Genomic DNA, 24,694 nt, shown 5'->3' with positions numbered 1-24,694 from the left:
TTGATGAGTTTATTGTTCTCTCAACGAGTTCCTCCAGCAACGCGCACATTTCATACCTGTGCACCAGGCAATCTTTCAGCGCGTGGTTACAGTGGCCAAGAAGCCAGTTCTTGGCCTGCAGACCAACACTGAGGGCACTCATCAGGGCCTGCTCAGAGGTTAAGCAAAGCATCAGGACATGGGAAACTACTGAAACTGACATAAGAAATTGCTGCTTGTAATAGGCAACAGCATAAGTGGCTGGCAGATGTTACAGACAGTGTTGCAAGGCACTGTTGGATTCTCCAGGCTGGTGAGGAGGGAGCTGAGAAATGGCTGAACCGCACAGGTAAGGGGAGGGGAGTGGTGGGGACCTCTATGCAGGGTCAAGTCTGCATATGAGAAGAGACAAGCTTGAATTTACAGTGAGGAGGACTGGGAGTCCCGGGGTGAGTCCTTTCCTAGGCAAAAATATAGCGTCCTGGATGGATGGATCAAGCATCCTGGTATGACCAAAGTGGTGTTGGCTTCAAGCCTGACAGCACTGGCAAGCAACGACCTCTTCTCAACAACCAGAAATGGTCAAGTAAGCCGAAATAATTTATAATATTTTCACTTTTTTAATATTCTGGCCTAGAAAAAGTTATCTTGATCTATGTTAGTACTACTATTGCAAAAGGCTCAAAAGACGCTCAGTGTAGGGGTTGGTGCATTTGGGGAAGAAAATAAATACTGAAACAGAATCCTTACTAAGTTTTCTAGTGAAACCTTCTGCATATTCAAAAACCTACAGAGCAGGTCTGTTTAGTCAGTCTCTACTTTCAGACACCAAGTATTTGGTTTCAATATAAAATGTGTGTAAGCAATAAATTCAACAGGGTACAGAATTTCAATGAACTGACTTTTGATGCAGCTGCCTCTTAAAATGCAGCAGCTCTTCTGTAAATAATTTTAGCTACATTCTCCCAGTTTTCACTGAATAGACAATGAGAGGCATCATCACTGTGGACTAACAAATAAGACTAATCCTTTCAATTACTGTAAAGTAAATATTTACAGTAGCTGATACTTTCAGCATCCAGCCAAATGTAAGAACTTTATTTCTCACTCTCAAAAGTACAATAAGTTGGTATGCATTCTGCACTTCCCTTTGTCAGAGTTTTCCTGTTATTTATTCTTCCCTCATTAGGTATGGCTTTCATACAGCTTTGATTTGTATAGCACAGCACCAGAGTTTCAATAAAGAGTATCCTGGGATTTGCATGCATGTACGCTAGTGCCTAATAACCAGTGAAGGCAGCACGTACTTCGCTGCATTTCCTTCTGCTACTCCTTTTGTTCCACCATTAAAAATGTCATACATAATTCAGTGCTGTGGGCTTGGTTGTGCAGTTCTATGTGGAAGTCACTACATGGAATCTATCACTGCTAATTCCAGCATCTTTGTAGTGTTTGAAACAGGACAGTATATTTCTCACAGCTTTGATAAAAATTCTGTGTGTGAAAAAGAAAAGGGAAGTCATAACAATGGAACACCAGTCTATCTTGACTATTCACAAAGGTAGGCTTATAACTTTGCATGATTCAGGATATATCTACATTTTCATTGCCAAAAAAGGAAATTTTTCAAGGTTATTTAACTGTGCTATATAAAACACTTCAGTGCACAGTGAAAGGCCACACATGTCTAGCTTCTAACATAACCCACAAGGCTGTAGAACTCTCTTTGCTCAGTACAAACAAGACATTAAAATGGAAGAAAAGAAATATCTTTCAACTCTATATCCAATTAAGAGATAACACAACAGCTTCTGCTCCTATTTTTTCCAGTGTATGGTTTCTGACTTTTGCAACTCCTCTTTCAAACAAAAGCAGTCACTGCCCAGGGATAATGTAATCCCAAGAGAAGATGATTATAAATGCAAAAATACTAAAAGCTACTCAAAAAATTAGAAGAATTGTGAGAATTTTGAGAACCCTCAAGTTTGCAAGTTCAAACATAGAATTAACAAAGGACAAAACAAGATAACTCGAACCTTATCATATATTAATACAATAGGTCTTGTTAATGTAACTACCATGTTTTTGGCTTCTGATATCCACAGCTTTCCATAACTTACTGTTAGCTGTACTCAAAATATATTGATTAGACAAACCTTATTTCTCTAATTATCCAAAGTAGTAAAATTTTATATATTGCTTATATTTCTATGGATACATTAATATTGCTATTATTTACTATTGTAGACTAAATTCTAAATTCTGTATATTTAAATTGTCTTTTAGAATGCCCTTCTGCATTATCCATCTCCCTTCCTGAACTATGTTAACTGCAGCCAAGCAGTATTTGTCCTGAGGACATCTCTGAGTCACGGCAACTTGCTGTTTCCCCTTCCTGAACTCTGTAAAGTGAAGTGACACCACTCCATCAGAGCCTCCTATACAGGAAAAAAGTTCAACACTAGGATGTTCTTGCTGTTTGGAGAAGCACTAAATTTGAGCCCAGAGGACATGCATCAGGTGGATTTGAACAGCACTCAGAAGCACACTGTGCAGAGAAACAGATGCAGAATGGAGCAAAACTAAGTTAACACATGACTAAAAAGTCTAAATTACAGTAATACATTGAAACAATTTCAGATGCCACAAAACCTGCAAACCAGAGAATGAACAAACATGAAAACTAAAAGGAGCCTGAATCTCAGTAACATTTGATCACAGCAACGTAAGGATAGAGGAACTCCTCTTTGAGCTTTTGGTACTGTGATGGTTCCTCCCCAGATAAGCCACAGTGACCCCCTGAATGCAACAGGCTGGCAGAAGGTAATACATAAGAGCTGAACTTCCTTGGACAGCGTTGTTCTAGCCAGGACAGGAACAATTTCATGGCTATTTGCAATACAGGAAAGAACCCATCTTGGAAAACCTGTCCAAACAAGTAACCTAGCTGTACATTTCCTGAACTGGGAGAGACATAATCTAATTAATCTACACAATTGAGTATGAAGACAGTTATTGATTACGAACATCAATACATAAAAAAAAGGAAGTATAAATCTCTGAAGTTCTGTCTGCACAGACAGGCAATGCTATCTTTAAGGAAAAAAGGCAGAAGAACTTTACAACACTTAAGAGCTGCTTATTTGCTGCAGAATGGGCAAGATGCATGATCATCTAAGTGATGTCATTACTACACAGATAAGAGGATTATATGACATAAAAATGCTTCCTTTTTAAAATCTAATTTTACAAATTGGCCTTTAGGTGCTTTTGTGGCTTTTTGTCTGCATGAAGTTTTTGAACAGGGAAATAAAACCTGGACTGCTTTTTTGCTGAATAGATGGTAAATTTAAGAGTAAAGGGAGACAGGATTCAGATTCCACCTTCTCCCCTACTAATGTCTCACTGGGTTACCTGCTTTTCCTCAGTAACAGATGCTATATTCTCCTACTTTGTAGGTGTAAGTTGGACTGTAAAATGTGCTTTTGAAACCAGCAGTTAAATAACATTTTTATAAACAATTTTATTTAACCTCAATAACTGTGCAGCTCTAACCCACATTTTTCCAATATGACTGTGTTTCTGTTTTGTGTTCCACGGGGTCCTTTCACGCTAATAAATGGGACTCTAGGATACACAGTCTACTCTGCATGTGAAGTGACTATAAATCAGAAGGAACAATTAACAGTGGTATAACATCCCTGGTCTTCATTATGTTTCAAAATTATCATGCCACAGATGTGGAAAGATGTGCTCATTTCATAAATCTTTGTGCCAGACCTTTGCTTGTCAGAAAACACAGATATGTTCTTTATATGAAACTGAGACTGTATGGAATAGATCGAAACTTACAGAAATACTTTCACTGAAGAAAAGATGATGATGACACTTCTTATTCAAATTTCTAACTGCCTTTATGTCCTGTACTGGCGCCTTGCACTGGTGGCATTTCTCAAAAGAAATAGTCCACAACTCAATATGGTTTTACATTTTCAAGCATTCTTAAAAATTCCCAGGAAAAAAGTGCTTGCATTGATATTGAAGTATATGTATTTTGTGATAAATATTTTAAAAAATGAGATTCAATGATAATCAAATTTTAAAACTGAGTTAGTTAATTTTAACATTAAAAACAGTACCAAAAGACTATTTGTAAATAGGTTCTAATGAAAACAAGCTTAAAAATAAAAAAATCCCAGACAATGTAAACCAACTTTGACTGTTATCTAATTTAATAAAAGCAAAAGCCTAAGAAAATAGCTAGTTCCTGTTCTGTGGCATAGAAACCCAAGGATGTCTATAACATCAAAAACCAGACAGGTGCATATCTTGCATTAGATATGTGTCCAGTCTTGCTTTGATACAAGACACAAAATTGACTACAATGAGAAAGAACACATGACAGTCTTGTGAGTTGATAAAGAAAACTAGAATTATTCACCATCACCCAGCTGCAGGTTTCTCAAGTTATGTTTGGATATAAGCTTTGTTTAATACTGGGTCACATAGGCTTCACTGCAGCCCAGCACAATTTTAGCAGTTACTGCATTCTTTTGAATCAGAGAAAAACATACAAATTGGTATTATTGAGAATAAATCAGGTTAGCAACAAAGCAAATTGCTTTCTACAACCATTTGTGACAAGCAAGACGAAAAACAGGCAGCTAGCTCGGCCTGTTGATACATTTACTAGTTACAGAAGTGGGTATGCATGTAACCTTCAGTCAGAGATGAGCCAGAGAACAAAGGTCCCCATTGACTGAATTAGGAAAAAACCAAACCAAATCCAAAACAAAACAAAAACACAGACTCCACCCCCCAGGAAAAAAAAAAAACAAACTGAAAAACTCAAAAAAAGACAGGAAGTACAAAACTGACTCCTACTGCAATAAGCAGCTGAATTCTCAAAGTCACGTCATTTAAAAAAGTATACAATGAATAACATCCAAGAACAACTGTCATTTTAAAAATCACTCTCCTTAAAAAGCACAAATTGAAGTTAAGGATGCCATCATAATAACTGAAAATATTAAGTACTTTCAGAGCACACACAGAAAAACTGTCATCTAGAACTCTACTCACAAACCCAGGCAAAAGACAAAAACCATGAAGTTGTTATAAATTGGGAAAAACCTTTTGCATAGTGTCAGAAAAAAGGCCATTCAGCAAGAAAGAAGCAAAGAAAGAATGCACTTCTTTATCCATTTTTCACAAAGCTATGTTGAAAAAAATGACATATACTTTTATTTTATTCCAAAGAGAAAAAATACCATTACTTTTTGAGTGCTATAGCCTATGTGGCTTTTTACACAGTCATGCTTCAGCAAGCAATAAAATTCAGAGTATAAATATCCAATAGGTGCAGTAGGAAAAACAATCTCTCACCTTTCTGCCAGATATCACTTATAAAAGCCTACTGCATCTTTGTCTCAGGACTAGTACACTTAATGCACATTAACTTCACTAAAATTACTCCATCACTGGGGGTATTTCAGTGCTTCCACAGCACACAAATGCTTAATAAAATAAATGGAGTTATAAAGCATTTTTCTAACCTTATCTTGCAAATTTAAATGTTTGAGACAAAGGTGTTTTCATTTTGATGTGCAATGGCTCAAATTCTGAAGGGTATACAGAAACTAGCCAAAATTTAGAGACATCCAGTCATGAAATACCTTTGTATTTGGGCATCTAAAATTCAGCCCACAGAGAGGTAAGGTGTGGTCAGTGATCATCACCATTTTTCTGGGCTGAAATCTCCAGTGTATTTTCTGACATTCACAGCAGTAATGATCTTTGTTTATCTTCTTATAAATTCTTCAACACAGGAATGAAGAGCATTTAACTCTTTTAGAAACAGCAGATATTCCTTTTGTCCTTTTTCAATTGTGGTTTTTGCTATTCAAGAAGGCCAAGAAAAGTTAAGCACACAATTAAAATAAAATCCTGTCAGCCGAAGCTAAAAACTACTGAAATACCAAGTCTGATCAAGCTGCCACAGTCAGTGTTCTTCACATTGACATTTCTCCTGTCACATAACAACACAGTTAATTTCAAACCTGCACAGAACCAGTATTAGCTCTGCTCATACAGTGACAGAAAAATGATGTGACAGCCCCAAAGAAAGCATTGAAGGCCTGAAACTAAGCAAAATTATTCCATGTGCAGTGTGACCTTTTCTCTACCAAAATACATAGAACCTCGCTTAATAAGCTGCCTTTTTTTTTTTAAAGAATGTTGGTGGCTGAAGGTAAGGACATAGAGAAGTGAGGGCCATTGTCAAATCCATTTTTTCCTGTCTGCTAAAAATAATCAAAAAACTTGCCCACCCAATATGAAAAGGAAATCTTTGACAGAGGAACTGGCTGATATAGTGACTGATACTAAAATAATTACCATTAGGAGCTCCTAAATGAAAGGAGGACAAGGAAGGAAAAATTTGAACAGATTAAACTTATCTGCACATAAAGCAGCAGCAGAACAAAAGTTAGACTAATTTAACTACTTGTTAAGAAATGGATCAGTAAAATCCATGCAGCTCTAGACTAACTACAGCTATACCGATATCAATATTACTCTTTGTCTGCAAGTTTATTTCAGAAAATTTACCGCAACTGGTGAGACCTGAAAGTCTTGGATAGAAACAGGCAACTCAAGAAGTACATGTGAAGGGTGGAAAAAAAAGAATTCCATAGAATTCCCCCCTCACCAATTTCAATAGAATTAAAAAAAAAAAATTATTAGTAATATATCATAAAAGATCAAACACACGTAAAGAAGGGCAAAAAAATTACTGAAGTTGTGTCATTGTCTCTGGGTATAAATTTTTTACACATTTTTGTTGACTCTAATAATATTGAGAACTAGTGGGTATCAATTTTACCACATTTTTGTTGATTGTAAATATGATATTGAGAACTACCTTTTACCTATAAGGGGGAGAGATATTTGGAAGCTCAGCAGCCATTGTGGTAGGTAACTCTCCAGAACTGAGGCTGGTAGGAGATGGAAAGTCACTACAACCTGGTTGCATTTGTAAGACACTCAGGAATGCAAATGCAACTCTCACATAAAATCAAAACAGTAACAAAAAACCACACAAATACTTGCACGCTGTCAAACTGAACTCTTGAAAAATATAGTTTAGGAAATTTTCTCTTATATAATTCATTCTGTGATAAAAGGAAATAACTATTTAAAAACAAGTACAAACCCCCCTTCACTTCCTCTGATACAGAGTATGAATCTTACCACATGTGATTTCAATGGTTTTCTTCAGTTGTTCTAACATGAATGACTTTAATTGCCTAAACGACTCGCTGCAATTTGGTCCCCTCTGTTTACCCTGTGGACTCAAGTACTGTGGCAAATGCCTTGATGCAAGACTCTCCTCAAAATCTTGAAAGGAAAGAGAGGTGAGTGGAATGAAATATGAGGATCCTTCCTGATTAGATCAATTTTCCCACACTTGGATAAGGATTACCACAGTGACTCCATACAATGATTTCTGGTGAATTACCACAATTCTATTCAAAACAGAGCACAGCTGTACATCATCACATGCAGTGAGAAGTATCAGTCTTTGAAGAACACAGCTGTCCTAAGAGCAGTGCATACTTCACAGAATATGCTGCAAAATAAATAAATATTGCACAGAAAAAGATGACCTCAAACTAAAATCTAAAAGACACTTAAGTCTGGGCATTCTTCATTAAAGGAGAGAATCTTGCACAATGAGGTCAGTATCCATCAGAAAATCTCCATTTGTACATAATTATTTCTGATAAATGATATTAAGCTTCATTAAAGAGGTAGTGGGGATGTGAGAGAAGGCAGAGCTGTAAATAAATCTCTCCACTGTATTTCACTTAAAAACATCCCAGCAGGAAGTCATAAAGAGAGTTTTTTTAATAGGCAATATTTTCAAATGCTCTGCAGGCTGCGCTGCCTAATATCCATCACGTTCAGTGTATGCTCACAAGCTTGCAGCAATTCACAACGAAGGACACTAATTTCTTTCCTGTTCCTGTAATCACCTTCCCACTTACCAAATCTTTCTCAGTCACAACAGAAACACTTTGTTGTAACACAATTTCGTTTCTACCTGAACACATTTTCAGGAAAGGTGACCCAGTAGGCACTACAGAAGCACCCTGTGACACTGGCTAATAAGCGAGCGAGGTGCTCTAAGTCCCCCGCACTGTGAAGGCCCAAATGTGTTGCTGAAGCATAATGTGCTTTCCTGAATTCCCCAGGAAGCTTGTTTTAAGGCCTTGTTTATACAGTAGCCTACAGGTTTCCCCTGAAGATGCACTGAACAGAAGGAAGAGATGGAATGGTGGTCAGCAGCAACTGTGTACACAAAGCAGAGACAAGAATTACATGAGCAAGTTTAGTCTTATGACAAGAACTCAGCACAGAACACCCACATTTGAGCACTTGCATTTCTCACAATAGTCTCAAATAAAGAGAGATAACAACATCACAGTTTAAAAATTTTACTTTAGTTAGTCCAATACTTTGTCCACAGGCAACCTGCATAATTAAAAACTCTTCATATCTGTACACAGAATAAATACTTGGACAACTCAGCAAAACCATCCTAAGGAAACAGTTAACACAACTGAAAGCAAGATGTGTTAGTCCTAGTGCTTTGTCAACATTGTTATTTCCAACAGTTTCCTAAATGTTCAAGAACCAGAGTAGCTCTTGCAAATTTTCTACTGAAAACCAAGCATTTCCTTGCAACTGTAGATCTATTCACTAGCCACAACCTAAAGTAATCTCAGCTCAAGGGGGTTTCTCTCCATAGAGCACCTTCTAAAATAAATCTACAACTGGAGAAAAAGGAAGCTACAAATTACACACTGGAGCTTAGGTTGTAGAATGCAGATTTTACAACTCAATATATTAGTTGCAAGATGAACTTTATACAGAGGTTTAGAATAATTTAAAAGTCAATTTTATCTCACTATGTTTGCTAAGCATTCTAACTTACCTTCAGGGAGAATTTTTGCCTGACAGTTCAATAAAGACAAAAGATAGGTCATGAAAGAATAGATAAATTACCACATGAAACAAGTTATACGCAAGTAGCAATCTAGACAAACACACATTACAGTCAGTGTTCTGCGCAACTACAGTAATTAAAAACCAACATGTTTAAAAGTCAAATTTCATAAGATAATGGTGTTGATGCTAGAATATAGATACAAATTTACCACTAATGTGAGAAGGAGTTTCTCACAATTCTTTCCCACACATCAAATGGCTTACATTTACATGAAATACAATATATCAAATGTAAAGTTAGTTAAAAATTCGTATTTGTTCTTCAGTTAAAGCCATCAATGTCTATTTTGTGAATAGCTTCTAACCTTCCCCTTCACCCCAAAAGCCAGGCCAATAATTTCCAGAGGAAGTCAGTGAAACATAAACCTGAGAACAAAGCATGAAGTTTATGCCTCCTTTGCTTTCCCTTAGGACTCATGCACTTACATTCCTCTTTGCTCGGTGAAGTTACATTCAGTTCTGTCAAAAGTTGCTGGTTGGAGTTAGCGGCCTGCGTGGTTAGAGAGGTATTGCTGTTGTCACTGTTCGTTTCCCCAGAGAACAAATCTGACTGGCTGTTGCTTGTGCTGGGAGTAGACTCATCGTCTGGCTGTTTCTTCTGGAAATCTATCAAAACCAAGATTTCATATGTCACCACACTTGCTCAGTCTAATCATCAAATTTTATGCAAAAACCCCCATGTAATAAAAATAAGCTCAAAACACTGCCAGAGGTATCATCACACTTTGATAGACACTAACAGCGGCCTTTAAATTTTTACTTCAGATTTAAAATTACTTAAAAGTTATTTGTTGGAGAAAAAGCATTTTCAGAATTACACAAAGATTTTGTTTCCCCAGCCATCCAAGAGCATTCAAAGCTTACCACAGCACAGAGTTTCATTTTTATAAGGGTTCACACAAAGCATGTAAAGAAACATAAAGGGAGCAGACATCCAGTGAGGGAAGAACCAAGGCATGTAATACAGCACTATGGGAATGCTATACTTTTCACTGCTATTATGCAAAATCCCACCAGAAACAGTTTTGGCAAAGCCAGTGTAGACAGCTACAGTGCCAGATTAGCATGGAGAGATGGTGAGGGATTGCCTCTGCATCACTGGTTTATGGGTATTTGGGGTGGGAATGTGTGGGAGGAAGTGGGTGGAAGCTTGGGGTCTGTTTCCTCCTTCCTCACTTACTCCAACACTGGCACTAAAAGTTGCCCACTGATCTAAGAGCAGAGAGTTAGGTATGGAAGGCAAATCACTAAAATACATTGAAGATGTGTACAAATGATTCGGCTTCAAAGTCTTCTTTTTTTATCAGCAAATGCCAATTCACACTTGTCCCCAAACTGCCCCCATAGTCCAAATCCCATGTGTTTGACAAATGCAACCCTCTGACTTACCTTGCCTCCAAACCAGATTCAGGTTTGAGGGGAAATATTTTCAAGTGCAAATTCCCCACTGAAAGTTTCTTCCCACATGTGCAGTCCTGATATATGATTGATAATAGCATTAGTCTACAGCTACACAACGGGACTTTGGTCTGGTATACTCTGCCTCTGGGAAGCACACCTGCCAACCAAGTGAATTTTGGTTTGCTCAGCATCTAGTTCTCGCATGTCTTCCTTGTAAAAAGACAGCTGAAGATGAAGTGCACCACCACTTGGTATCTAAGTATATTTTTTCTAAATTACATACAAGGGTAGAATTTATTTAATACATAAATACATAGATAAATCAATATTTGGTTGCTCATTATTATGTCATGACAGAGAAGAAAACAGAGCAGTCTATAAATATTTGCAGATGATGATGTGTTAGAAACAGGTTGCCAACATGACTCACTGGGACTGGGAAGCACTACAGTCAAACAGTCCCTGAATGCTGATTTAGGATTTAAATGATTTGCCAGAAATTAAGCCTTAACTTCTGCTGGGGAAGAGTCAGCCAGAAGTCCAGATAGGAGAGGAGCAAGCTCAAAGCCAGGGAGGAGGAGGGGGAGGATGAGGAAGGAGGACTAGGCAGACAGGAAATCATCCACCTCCTCAATACAGCTCTGAAAAAACAGTGGGAAGCTTTTTGTCAGGGATGAGTTACAGGACTCAGGAAGATGTTCTACTCAGGCCTCACTAGGTATCAACAAAGTCTAACCCATATTGGGCTTCTGGATTTTATTTGTGTGTTTGTGCAATCAAGAAGGCTTCAGACACTTTTCTGCACCAGCCACAATCAGGCAGCTGTGGCAATTTTAACAGTTCAGAGCTGCTGCAGCAGCAAAATCCACCATGGCAGTGAAATGCTCTTTGCCTCCCTTAACCCATGACCTCCTGTTCAGAACTAACTTTTACTCAGACTGCAAATCAATTAACTTTCAAAAAAGTTTTAGCCTGCTCAGTTGAGTGGAACACAAGAACACCTCCTGCCCCTGTTTTAGCCCCTTCTTCATTACAGACAGTAACTTAACAACAGTACTTGACAAAAGCCTTAAGACTGATGATCCCAAGCACCCCAAACACAAGAACTGTAACTGAAGCTTGACTTTGTATGTCATCCATGTACTGGGGGGCATTTGGCTTCTGTAAACCAGGACTCTCATTATCACAAATAATCTGCAGATCACCTTGCTCTTCCTGCAAGCACCATAAAAGTTGGCAGTATTTCCAGGAGAGCTGAGCCTGAATAAATCTAGTTAAGCCTTAACTGCTTAACAAATAAAACAAAAATACACACATGATACAGGCAAGACCCTGGCAAGTTTTGAAAGGTAAGCTTTATTCTGATTAAAATCAGAATGCAATTCTGTTGACAGAACAATGACCTCACCTAATAATCTCAACAAGGAAAAACCAGAACAAGAGTTGGCAAGACATTAATGACCATCTGCAGAAGCTCCTATTTAATTGGAAAGGCATGAGAAACACTTCAATTTAATTTTTTTAAATTTTTCCTGAGACTTTCACTATACTAGCAAAATCTCTGCCAAAATGCTTAAGGACGACCGGAAGTCCACGAAACCTGCACTGCCCATTCCTAGTTAATGAAATGCATCTTTGCAATTTTTAACACAAGTCTTCTCCATTTGTTAGAAAAGATGATTTCTTTTTCCTCTCAACATTGTCTCCCTTTCTCCACTGCCTTCAGGTTTGGTGGGTCTGGTTTTTGGGGCTCTTTGGGGTGGCTGTGGTGGGGCTTTTTTGTTAAACTGCAAAGTATCCTCTTGTTAAAAATACAGTGGAGTCAGCATCAAAATAACACATGAAAATTTGGTCTTTCATGTAAATATGGGGAAACAGTAACATGGAAAGACCTACCAATAAAATGCATGAAATTCTGTCAATAAACTATCACTGCTTGGTAGAAAAGCTGCTAAGAATAAGCAGCTGTCAGCTGCTTCAAGCTCCAAAATCCTTTTGCTTTGTTGAGTTCAAGGGTTACACACCCAGGATCTCAAACAGTTGAGCAAGAACAGAATATCTCAGAGCTTTCATGCACTGGATATTAATACTAAGAGTGTTATTTTTTGTTGCTTAGTATTTCTTTGTAAACAAAACAACAACTATGCGAATGGACAGACATGATTCAATCACTTCATATTCTATATATACAATGAATTCTAATATCTTAGACTAAAGGAAGGCAAGAAGTTGCATTTGTTTCCAGACTCCAGGTAAGACCTTCTTTCGCAGGACAATATTTTGCCCATTTTTATTAAAAAGATAACATTAAGAATGAAAGCCATTGCCTTTACAGCTTCTGATTCTAGCCCATAAAACTGGAGTTGCCACACAAAATCACACTTTGTGAACAGCCCTAAAACTTTCAAGCTCAGTTGTCCAGTTACTGTTACCAGGTTATAGTGAGCAACTTGCAAGAGCCTGTCTTCCCACCATGTTCATTTCACCCATTCCCTCAAGAACAAATATTTAGGACATCCAACCCCTTCCACCACCTAAAAGACTTGATTCTGTGACACAAGAAATTAGATAGTCCCAATTCCAGTACATAGCCTTCTTTAGCAATCAATATCCAATAAAATACTGAAAAAAAAATCTTGAGTTCTCGACTTCTGCTTAACTAAGGGCTCTGTGACTAAGCAGGAAAGGACCCTTCAGGGCTTCTGGTAACTTCTGTGATTACAATCAGTTAAAACTTAAGGCAATGGTAAGTATGAACATTATCAGCATATCACAAAGTATTTCTTCTGAAAAAGACAAACATGTCAAAGTACTATGTGAAATGACTTAACACTAAGCCAGACTGTTTCTTCATTTGCACTCCTGCTATGGCACAAGAAATCAGACCATCTCCAAAAATCTCCTTTAGACTTATTTTGAGAGTCTAAGTTACAAACAATTCCTGTTCTCTGACCTAAACCAGATGTTCATTCAAATATGTGCTGGAAGAGGTGTCAGAGTAAACAGCATGCTAAGGGGAGAAAATCAGAGTCTTTAAAGTAATTATTTTAACCGATAGGAAATATTACACTTCCTTACTCTTCAATCCTACAGTTCCCATAACAGCAATGTGAGCTAGAAAAAAGGTTATTTGGAGAGTGCTAGCTTCTTACACAGCATTAAACGCACAGTCTGCATGTTTTTTTTATTCCCAAAGCAACTTGTTCTTTTACAGAGCATAAATTAACGTGTTGGTATAACATCAAATGTCTCCAGTCCATTAGTATCCCAATGTACACAACAGACTTACAGTATTCTTCTCAGAAAACAGTTCCAAAATTAAAAGAAACTGCTTTCTGAGAATACTCTATGGGAAGTAACAAATGTTATGACATTGAAACTGCTACTGTGAAATCTTTAAGTTATGGCCTTTTTTTTTTCTTTTCTTCACGTGTCTGTTCACACAACTGAGAACAGAGAAGCTGTTCACATATGGCCAGGGAATAGTACTGAAAAGCCCAAAGATTTTATTTACCTATTGAGAACTCTTCACTAACTTCTCTGGTTCATAGCTTACTGAAGGCATTTCAAGTGTCATTCATACATTACTACTTTTTGCATAATAAAATAAGATGAGATGGATAAAACCTTCCCTTTTAGTACATACTGAATGTATTCTAGAGCTCCAATAATGGTCTGGCAATAAAACCCCACTTGGAAATAGAAATTTTAGCTTTTTTCTATTTAAATAACATGCAGACAGAAAGATGCATTAGCCCACTTGGAGAATAAACACAGATATCCGGCTGTTAGGGGAATGCACCATAGAATATGCACAAGCACTTGCATTAAGAGGTGGCAAACCAAGTCATAAAAAGGTATTAGAGGCATGTATTAATTATAGTAAATTATATTTTTAAATATATAAATAAAATATATTAGACTGAAAAGTACAAAATTACCATTGCAGTATATTCTTATATGAACTATCAGCAGATCTCAACATTTTCACAATACAAAGTACTAAAAGAATTAAGCAGTAAAAATACTAGAAAAATTATTTTCTGTAAAACAACTTTATTTAGAGTTATGAGCATGTATGATACAGGAAAGCTATTCAGCTTCTTAGGGGTTTTATTCATAAATACAACATTTTCTCTTTTTTCAGCTTTTCTTCTTCAAGAAGAAAAACTGAAATGAGTTCTTTATACTAGGTTATCCTTTATGATTGCTATACTTTTTTTAAATTGCAACACATTATTAATATGTTTCAAATAATACTGAGCTTTGCATATTGCATATATCGAGTTTTTCATAAGCATTTCATTGTCTTTTCAAATAAGCAGAGAAGTATTACAAAGGTGAAATAAAACCAGAAGCATCTGCAAGGGTGGCAAAGTGAGACAACACAACTGCAATTACAAGTATTTATCACTCAGGAAAAAGGATCAAGGTATACAACACAAGCTTATTTGTAAATCTTACACAATGTATCAATATTTTGGGGATTTACCTTCCTGGGGGTTTTGTTGTAGAGTTTTTTGTTTGTTTTGGTTGATTGGGTTTTTGATGGGTGGGAGGAAGTCTGATGATGTGTTTTGACCTGGTTTTCTCTCCAAAAAGACACTGCTTGCTTAAAGATGACATTCCATAATATACCTTATTTCCCTTGGTTCAATAAAATGATTCTTCCCCAAAGTTACACAGGAACCTCTAGACCTGACTACCAGATTTTACCTATTATTTAGCAAGAAAATTCATGAATAGCTAATAAGCAGAGACTATCAAGACAACAAGCATAACATTGTTAGAGATGACCTTCAGCTTAAGATCCAGGTCATTATTATATATGCAGACATGTTTTTAAGGAAGGAAAATGCAGTTTTGTACAAAAGAAACTACAGCAACTGTATTAACCAGGCTTATAACACATTGCATGACAGACATGAAAAAAATTGCTATTTTTACAGCATATGATCCCATCTTTTTCAAAGCAGTTGTGAAATCCTAAATTGATGAAATAGGAATTTCATTATCATCTACAAAGTATCCCCTGAGAATGGCTACCCCACAGAACAAATACTCCTTGCTCTGCTGATAATGACAATTTGCTTACTGTAGCTATTTCAGCACAGGAACAAGGTCACTGAAAACTTCTGTACCCTGGTGTCACATTTCCCATTCTTACATAATGTAGTAGACTTACATTATTCCAACTAAAATTTCATTATTCCAGAAAACTCACCAACATAAAAAGGAGTAAGTATTATTGACTTTTACAGGATCCAAAGTGCTGAAGCCATGAAGAGTAAACTCCTATTTTAACAATCCACTTTAAATTTCCTGTTAGAGAATCCCTAAGATCCACAGTTAGCATTCATACTTTAATTTATTATAGAGCACATACAGTGAAAAAGCTCTACTTGAAGGTACTGTTGCATTGCAAAACTTAAAACCAGTGAGGGGCTGGCCTATACAGCACCTGCATCTGGTAAAACTAGGACAATTTAATGAAGACAATTTAATACCCAACTAATTGACATTCTATGGATTCTTGAATCTGTGTCAAAGGGTATTGGTAATATCCCAGTGCAAGGGTAAAGCATGAAATTTAGCTGAGGAAGACAAAGAAACCACTCCATCGTGACTGCAAGAAATACTTTATTTTTCAAAGATACGTGGAGTTGGGTATTTATTAGGGAGGGCATATACCAGAGTGGACTAGTAAGAGTGAGCAGCTTGTCAAGGACTCTTACAATTCTCCTCTGCTAAAGATGTCAATCTCAACAATTTTACCAACTCCAAGAAACAGGACAAGGAACTCCACTACTTAACAGCCAGGAAAGTAAAATCCTGAAGCCATTTGAAGACCCATCTGGCACTTAAAAAGAACAAACATTTAACATGATCTGAGGGTAATACAGCAGAGACAACAGAATTAAACACAGGAAAATTTTTAAAAAGTACCTGGGGAAAACATCTAAGCAGCTGTGATCTGTATCATTTGCTCTCAAAGACAACCTGGAAAACGTGTGACGTGGGCATTTTACAGCAGACGAGACAATTCTAGAAAACGCTCAAAAATGCAAGCATAAAACTAAGAGCAGCACACAACCCATAAAAACTGTACTTCTATTATTCCGCTAAATTTTGGTATGTTTATCACTAGAATTCTTTCAGTGTTATTATCCCTTCATGAAACAACACAATAGTAAATGTACAAGTTTGAACTAAATTCAGAGTGATGAAACATCAAAACTTATGCTCCTAAAGGGGGAGAAACATTTGTTCTGGTGGAGGAAACTGACCCATGAGCCCATGAAGCAAGCACTTTGCAAAAGCAACAAGTCCTATGAAACAAACTAATGAAGTGAACTTTTCAAGGTGCGTTTATAATAAATGAGAGATCTTGAAAATGGGATTGCTAACTGACAGAATTTAATTACAACTCATATTTATTCTGGACACATAGGAACTATTATTTTAATAAAAGAAATGTTTCAATTAGCTTTTCTTATACTGGAGCTATCTTTCAAGTCACCTTACCATGCCCTTTCCAATATCTAGAGAGAACCTTCCAATTTCAAGACACATGTCTATTATTTTTTAATTAATTCCTCCAGTCTAATTTATGTGATTCCAATTAACGTGTACATTTGCCTCATTTTCTGTCAATAATAGTCACATTTATGGTTCAAGCATTCCCAAATGTTTGACTATGTCATAAATTGACAGGATTTTCACAAGGGACCAAAGGCCTCTGCAGTAGATCAAACATTGCTTAGTAGTAAACAGCTCATCAGTTCCCTTGCCCTTATCTTCAGTTAGAGCACCTTAATAACTACCAATATTGAAACTCTCAAAACACCTCCTAGAATCACTTATTTATCAGATATTTTTCCTTTGAACAGCCCAGAGGCTGTTCTAGAGAAAAAAGGCAGAGCAGGCACTCCCATTTCCTGGCCTCATTTTCCCAGAGCCAACCAAACACTTTGAAATGTGTGTCTGTCAGGAAGATTAGTATTTTCTCACTATTTAGGTTTTACCCCCAAAGCAATGAATAATGAAGTATAAGGAGTAATCTTCCTACTCTTCTCAATCTTACTGCAACCTGATTGCTTCTGGATGCAATTCAGGTCTACCTTTCATACGAAGTAGCTACAGGAAAGCCTGGAGAGGAAACTCCCAGTCTGACAGTCCTCACTTGCTGGGGCAACAACTTTGCAATGGTTAGAGTTTATATGAGCAATCTGTAACTTCAATACTCTACAATAATATGAAGAAAACTGAAGTAATGTTTTCATCACACAAGTGAGAATACTCACTGAAATCTCATCTGACACCTTGCTTCCTTAGCCTCAAGCTCCAGAGCTTATTAATTATGCAAGGAGTCCAGAAGCTTAAGAGAGTAGCTGTAGTCTCCCACTTACCATCCCCTCCACCACATTCTATAATCATATAGAAATGCTGGATAGTAGTGTTCAACCTGCCAGCAACAACAACAACAACAGCAATAACAACAAAACAAAACAAAAAAAAAAAAAACAACAAAAAAAAAAAAAACCACAAAAAAAAAAACCAAACCCAAAAAACAACCAACCATCCAACAAAAAAACCCCAAAAAACAACAACAACAACAACAAGAGCTCAAGGACACAGAAATGAAAAGCTGACTTAGGTTTATAAATCCCAAAGCTCAAACATTGAGAACTCTCCCTAGTTGTGGTTGCCACAAATCACCATGTTACATTAAATTTTGACTATGAAACACCATGGCTCAAAAACCAAGCCTATACTTAAGCATACCATGCTTATTCTCAGTAAAGTTTAAATATAAATATTTCTTTTCCAGTCCTTTAGGAACAAAAATACCAGATATTGAATGCCTACATAAAATAAACATTGCTTGGGCCTCTCTGTAAGCAACAAAACATGACAAAGTTTTGAATTAGCAAAAGTTTCTTTACTTCTTATTAAAATTGTCTTTTAGAAGAAGGCATTAGAAGTGTTGAATATAAGTCAAAGACAACAACCATTTTCATTATTAGCAAACTGGTCCCAAATAAAAAAGCTGGAACACATCTCAACATTTGAAATTGGTACAAAATGGCTACAAAAAAGTAATCTATTGAGTTAATATCTAAAGTTCATAGATTTTTAAGTGCTTTCTTACCTTACAAATGCTGACTATTTTGTTATTGATGCTTCTTTTAATGCAAAGAAACCAGAGAAGTGTAGAAAAGGAAAAGGAATAGAAAAGCTGCTCTCCTCAGAATGTTGCATTCCTGTCCTCACAGTGGAAAACACAGATAAATACACTGCTCCTCAATTCACCTTATTTTTAAGTAACAAAGACATGAGAACTTAAAGCATCTCTTATGATGACGAAGTGATCCTTCTGCTTGTCAGTGCTGGAGGATCATTGCTGAAATTGCCTAAAACACCCACTCTTGTCTATGTCTCTATCTCCATATTAAGACAAAGTGCAATAAAAGAAGTGTAAGAAGAAAACAATCCTTTTTCTTCTCATATCCGTGATTTTTCATTTGATGTGACCTGACTTCCTGTGCTATCACTTCCAAGTTAATGCAGATATGGAAAAATAATCTTTCACCAGTGGTGTTTTCAGAGCTCTGGCTTGCAAAGGGTTGTTAGCTGGCACAACAGGTATGGAATCCCTTAAAGGGGCATCTACAGCACCAAAGCACCAACCTGCAAATCAGAGCAGTGATGTGCTGACCTTGAACAATGCATTAATTAAATGCTGGAAATGTTGGGATTCTGCACATAAGAACAGGCTTCTGTAGCCAGTCCTCCATGTCTGAAGTTTTGTTTCTCTGAGTTTAACAGTGTCACAGTCATAGAACTAGGATTCCTAGTCATGAAAATGTCCCAGATTTTCTGCTTTTCAACTGGAGCCTTGGAGAAGATTTACAAGGTTTCACAGGTTCTTCTATTAATGACATACAAAATAAAGCTAAAAGAGTTTTGAGTGTTCAGCCTGGGTGGGGGGGATAAGAGCAGGTTTCACTATGCTGTGAAAGAACAACAGGAAAAATCATCATAAAATGCTTACTAAACAGAAAGGAAAAGGAGGATCAAAAATGTTATTGTCACACATTCTGCTAGTTTGCTACACTTTCTGAAGCATAATAGGCATGAAAAGCAAGGAACTAAAATATGTCTTCAAGAAGCATTTTAAAGCATTGTTGTTATGCCTAAACAGAGCTAGAAATAACAATTCTACAGCCTCTTTGGGAGCTCACATGGCTGATTGATAGATTGAACCCATCCCTGTTCAGCTGATAAAAAAAAAAAATCTTTGAAATAATGTTTCTTGGCATTAACACCCTACAAGATAAACTGTAAACAGCAACCCTTCTCCTCCAGTTAAGGTGGCTAATTGTGTTTCAAGTACAAGTAATTATAGATACTACTTTGGAAACTAACTGAGGACTGACACATGAAATTCAGACCAAGCAGTTAAATATGAATAAACTAAGGGATTAATTAAATTTTTGGAACGAGCCAAATGATTGCTAGAAGCTATGAGCTGTTTCATGCATACTGTTCTGGTTACCTGCTTAAAGCACCAACATCCATAGAGCCTATTCCTACAGCCCGGCAAAAATGGCATAATGCAACCATTCCTAGCAGCAAGATGGGAGGAGAAGAAAGTATGGATTACCTGACAAATTCAGAGTGAAGGGGGTCAAGCAGCCTAAACCTCCCCCCTCATACCCAGGTGGGAGGAAACTATACATGAAATTCAATTATCTTTTTAAAAAGTTCTCCTAGCTCTTCAGTAGCAGTGGCATTCCCACCATGGGAATTCCAGCCACGGTGTGACCGAGCAGACTGAACTGCAATATCTACCACCAGAGGGGGGTGTTCTATTAGGCTGCGTTTTCCAAAACCTTCCTTCTCTGCATTGATTTCTATTCTAATCATTTTTAGCAGAAAAAAAAAGTTTCCTTATTTCTGTAAAGACACTTTTGAAGAGTCTCTTTTTATGTATATTAATTTTAGAATAAGTACTGCTATAGCAAATTTGATTATTTAACAGAAGCAACTTGGTAACTAAAATCCACCCTTTTCATCTCAAACAATCAACAAAAACCTTGCCCTTGATCCTCTTTCTGACACATAAAACAGACAACAGAAACGCTCATCTTCCATATGACTGGAGACCATTACAGATTTTTTTTCCAAAACAGAAACTACATCTAATTTCTTCAGTGATGAGGGAGGGGAAAAAAAAAAAAGAAAAAGGGAGAGAAAAAAGTGAAGTGGCATGACCTTGCTGTGCAGCACATTATCAAACTTAAATGATAAATTTTAAATTAAACAGGAGAAACAGAGATATAGCTGCAGAAGCAAGACTGATGTCATTTCATCTTTGGTAAATTCTGCTGTATAAATCTGTGGGAACAACCATTAAAGTAGTTTTCTAAGAGACAAAGGAATAGTACCAACAATGTCTAACTGCAAGAATTTAATTTTTCTAGAAGTTTGAGAGGACTGAGGCAGACACCTCAGAAAAACAAAAAACATTCAGAGTGCCAACACTAGCAAAAAAACTACTACAATATACAGTGCCAAAATGGCTCTCTTGAAATACCCACTTCTACTGACTACAGTGAGCACCTCACCTATGCATGGAAAAAAAAAAAATTAATCTCACAATCCTGCCATCTTGCTTTACAATTTCTCCTGTTCTGCCTAAGTAATAAAAACAAACCCCCTGTTTAGGGAAAAAAAAAGACAAGAGTTCTATGTTTCCTACACAGAGATGAACAGGTAATACATGCAACACTCAAACCAGAAAATAGAAAAACAGATGAAAAACAGAGAATGAGGATTTCCTGTATCACTTCAAATACAGGGGACACCAAACATCAGTCTTCAGGAGTAGAAATCTGTCATCCATTGCATTGACTATTTCTAATTAAAGTCTGCAAGTTCCTCAATATATGAACACTAGATGGTCACTTTTATCTGGACAATCTCCAATATTAAATCTAATCTTGCTGGAGAAACAGAAATATATCTACCAAAAAAAGGGGGGGGGGGGAGCAAAGCATTTACCCATTCAATAGATTTGGCTTGGAAACAGTGACAGTAAATCTAACTTGTAAAGCTCTGTGACTGATGTTCCAGTGTTTGTCCTCATCTAAAATGCTGTGAGGTAACATTTCAATCCTGCCTAATTGTCTGTGCATTAAAATGTCAGAGGCAAACAACTTCAGAAGTTACAGTTCTGAAGTATAGATTTTATTCTCATAATCAAGTACTAGAACCATAGTGACATATATAAAACCAGATATATTTTAATGCCTAAATATAAAATAAACTTCAACAAAAAATATATTTAGCACAGGTAAAAATGAAAGAATTTTTTTTTCTACATGGGACAGGAGCAATGGAACCATTAATTTTATTCATACTATGGGCTTGGGTCATCTCTTGCAACACTGGTTAAACACACAAAAAGATGTTTTATATGTTTATCAAAAAAAATTAGTCTGCACTAGATATTCTGGAAGACAACAACAGGAAACATCTGTATTTCTATTAGTTGTCCAAGGTTTCTGTAAACATTAATACGTTAACATTCACAGCAAATAACAGTGGCAGTTCAACTGAAAGCAGAAGTAAAATGAAGGGATTTCAGGTAATTAAATCAATCCACAGCCCAATATTTGCATTTTTCTTTTTCTAGAACTAAATGCCAAGCTGATTCATGTTTTCTCCAAGACTTTTAATTAAGAAATTAATTTGTAGACCTGCATGCTAACTATACTGATATTCCATAGAAACTCAAACTCTGAATCTTAAATCTTGTTTCATAAAGGCAAATCATCTGCAGATCTCCTGCACTCAATTTCACAGACTCAAGAGAGTTGCTGGTTACGCCCTATCTTCTTCCTGCCAAATTCAGCAATGACTAAGAACATATTAGCACTACAAACCCTCTGATATGAAACCTATATATTCAACTCCATGAACATACTCCCTTGCTAATTAATTTGTGACCTCTACAACACACTCTGGGACTTCAATCTATATCTCCTCCAGTTTCCAGTTCAGAACATAAGTCAATCTTGACTGCAAAACTGGTGTGGCTTCCTGCTTCCTTCATTTCCAAGTTCCCCAGGCTATACTAGAATGTGTCAGCTACATCTGAGATAAACAGTATGATTACAGAAGCTGAACTTTCAATTACAAGATTTCAAGACCACATATTTAATTTAAGCAAGAACACTCATTTTTATGTTTTGCAGACATTTACAGTAACAGCTGTGCTACTTCTGCTTTGCCTGGTCCGTCCCAAGTTGAATTCTGCTCTATTAAATTATCAATAACCCAAGTTCTGGTTGTGATGCTACTTTAATTAGCAGATTCAAATTTGCACATTTAAAAGATTTTTTTTCAAACAGAGACAAATAAATTAGTAGCCCAGAAGGGACCATAGTGGCAGAGGTGGGAGATGAAATCCAAGCTTCTGTACTATGTTCAACTGGGTTATTTCAAGCTGCTTTACATTGAACTGCACACCATTTAGAGTGGAAAATGCCACATGCTGTATGACTGAAGGTTAAATTAGTGTTTACTGTTGAGTGATCTTTTCAGCATTATCAAATACACTTTCAGTACCGTTATATTTTCATAATCATTTTTTAAGGGAATCCAACTGTCTTTAGAGATAGGGAACAGCTATGCATAAGGAAAATTAAGCTACTAGCCCAATTTCATGCTGCAGATGCATGACAAACTCGGGAAACCAACATTCATTTCAAATTTAGGAAGGGTTTCTTTGTTGAGTATTTTTAGAAATTTTGAGAACAGCTTGCCCTATTTGCTTAGTCTGGCACCTTGGTCACAACTGGTGAGAGGGTGCTGATTAGCATAGCTTTGGCTGGCCCTGTACAAACATTATTTTATTCAAATTAATGAATTATTTAGGAATTGCTCACTTGTGCACAAGAAACAGTTTGAAGTGAGCAAGCAACGTTGTAGTGAAAAATGGAGCTGAGGAAAGAATGACAGAAAAGAAATAATACAGTTCTTAACTGTATACTGTGTGAAGAACTCAATGTCACAAATCAACTAATATGAAAATTCGGAAAATAGACATTGTGCTTGTGAATTGTAAGTCTTGTTGCTTTTATCTTGCTTAATTATCTTAATCCTTCTAGACAAACAAACCTGTTTTTAAAAATTTTGAAAGGGAGATCACCCAGCCCTTCTGAAAAGAAACAGCACTTCTAACATCTTTATAAACATTACACAACACTGAAGTAGCTTGTTATTTTGCTAACAGCAAAGTGACTAACATAACTTTAAATGAAGTAATGCCACAGCTGACATGTAGAGCTTTTCAGTTCCTGACTTTTGCTCTCCTTTCCCAGAGAACCCTGAAATAGCTCATTATAATGTATGGAAAAATCACCACTGTCTGATTCTTGAGCTACTTTCTCTTATTCTTGCTTTATCAAACCTGAAATCTCTTTCCTTCTCCACACTCCCTCAAAAAAGTAGTTTTAGAAATGTGAATCTTATGCTCCCTGGTCAATTTAAAGATGATTTACACAGTCAGTATTTCCCATCAAACTTGCTTTACAAGAAAACTACACAGTGGTATTAATTTGCAATGCCAGGACAAAAACTGCATCAGTATGAAAATCTGCAGTAGCCCCTCATGTTGAAGACATGGTACTCACCTGAATATTTTCAGACTAGTGTCCACATCAAAATTAGGTAGCAGAAAAGTAGTGACTTTTTAAAACGCATTACAGTCACAAAGACAGCTAGGACCAGGCTTGTCTGTAAAATGCTGGATTGTCAAGCTTTTTGTTTAATTCATGCTAAAGACTGAGGCAGATATTGAGGAGTGATAATTGTACGTGCCCAGAAATGACATTGCCAGCAGCTTCTAAATTCAAGACTTGTGTCTGTGATTTTCTGCATTAGCTGCCTTCTAGGTTTCTTTCAGTGCTGTAAAAGGTACTTTTATTGTAGTGATAGATGTCTTCTTTTCAACATTTATTTTTAGGGAGTAGTATCAGATGTTACACTGATGGACACTTGATAAATTTTCTTTCCCCTCCTTTTTGATAAGATCCCAAATCAAATGATATTTTAAAGACATTATACAAGAGGAAAGTTAAGACTACTGTAGGTTGTATTTGCATTGTCTTCTCACGTGAGCAAAATTCTATGTTCCTTTTCTTTAGGTCATCCTCTTACTTCTGTTATCAAG

General features: G+C 36.7%; 1 protein-coding gene across 1 annotated transcript in view; it reads right to left on the bottom strand.

The window, feature by feature from the left end:
- Positions 1-24,694, bottom strand: part of ZFAND3 (zinc finger AN1-type containing 3) — a 137,978-nt gene that overhangs the window by 40,483 nt on the left and 72,801 nt on the right. Inside the window, exon 4 of the mRNA XM_084202814.1 lies at positions 9,478-9,657. Within this exon, the coding sequence (XP_084058940.1) occupies positions 9,478-9,657 (180 nt within the window). The remainder of the gene's footprint in view (positions 1-9,477; positions 9,658-24,694) is intronic.

This window comes from Fringilla coelebs, assembly GCF_963513975.1.
Source record: "Fringilla coelebs genome assembly, chromosome: 3".
Taxonomy (NCBI): Eukaryota; Metazoa; Chordata; class Aves; order Passeriformes; family Fringillidae; genus Fringilla; species Fringilla coelebs.
The sequence above is the reverse complement of the archived record's forward strand: the minus strand, read 5'-3'. Positions and strand labels throughout refer to the sequence as shown.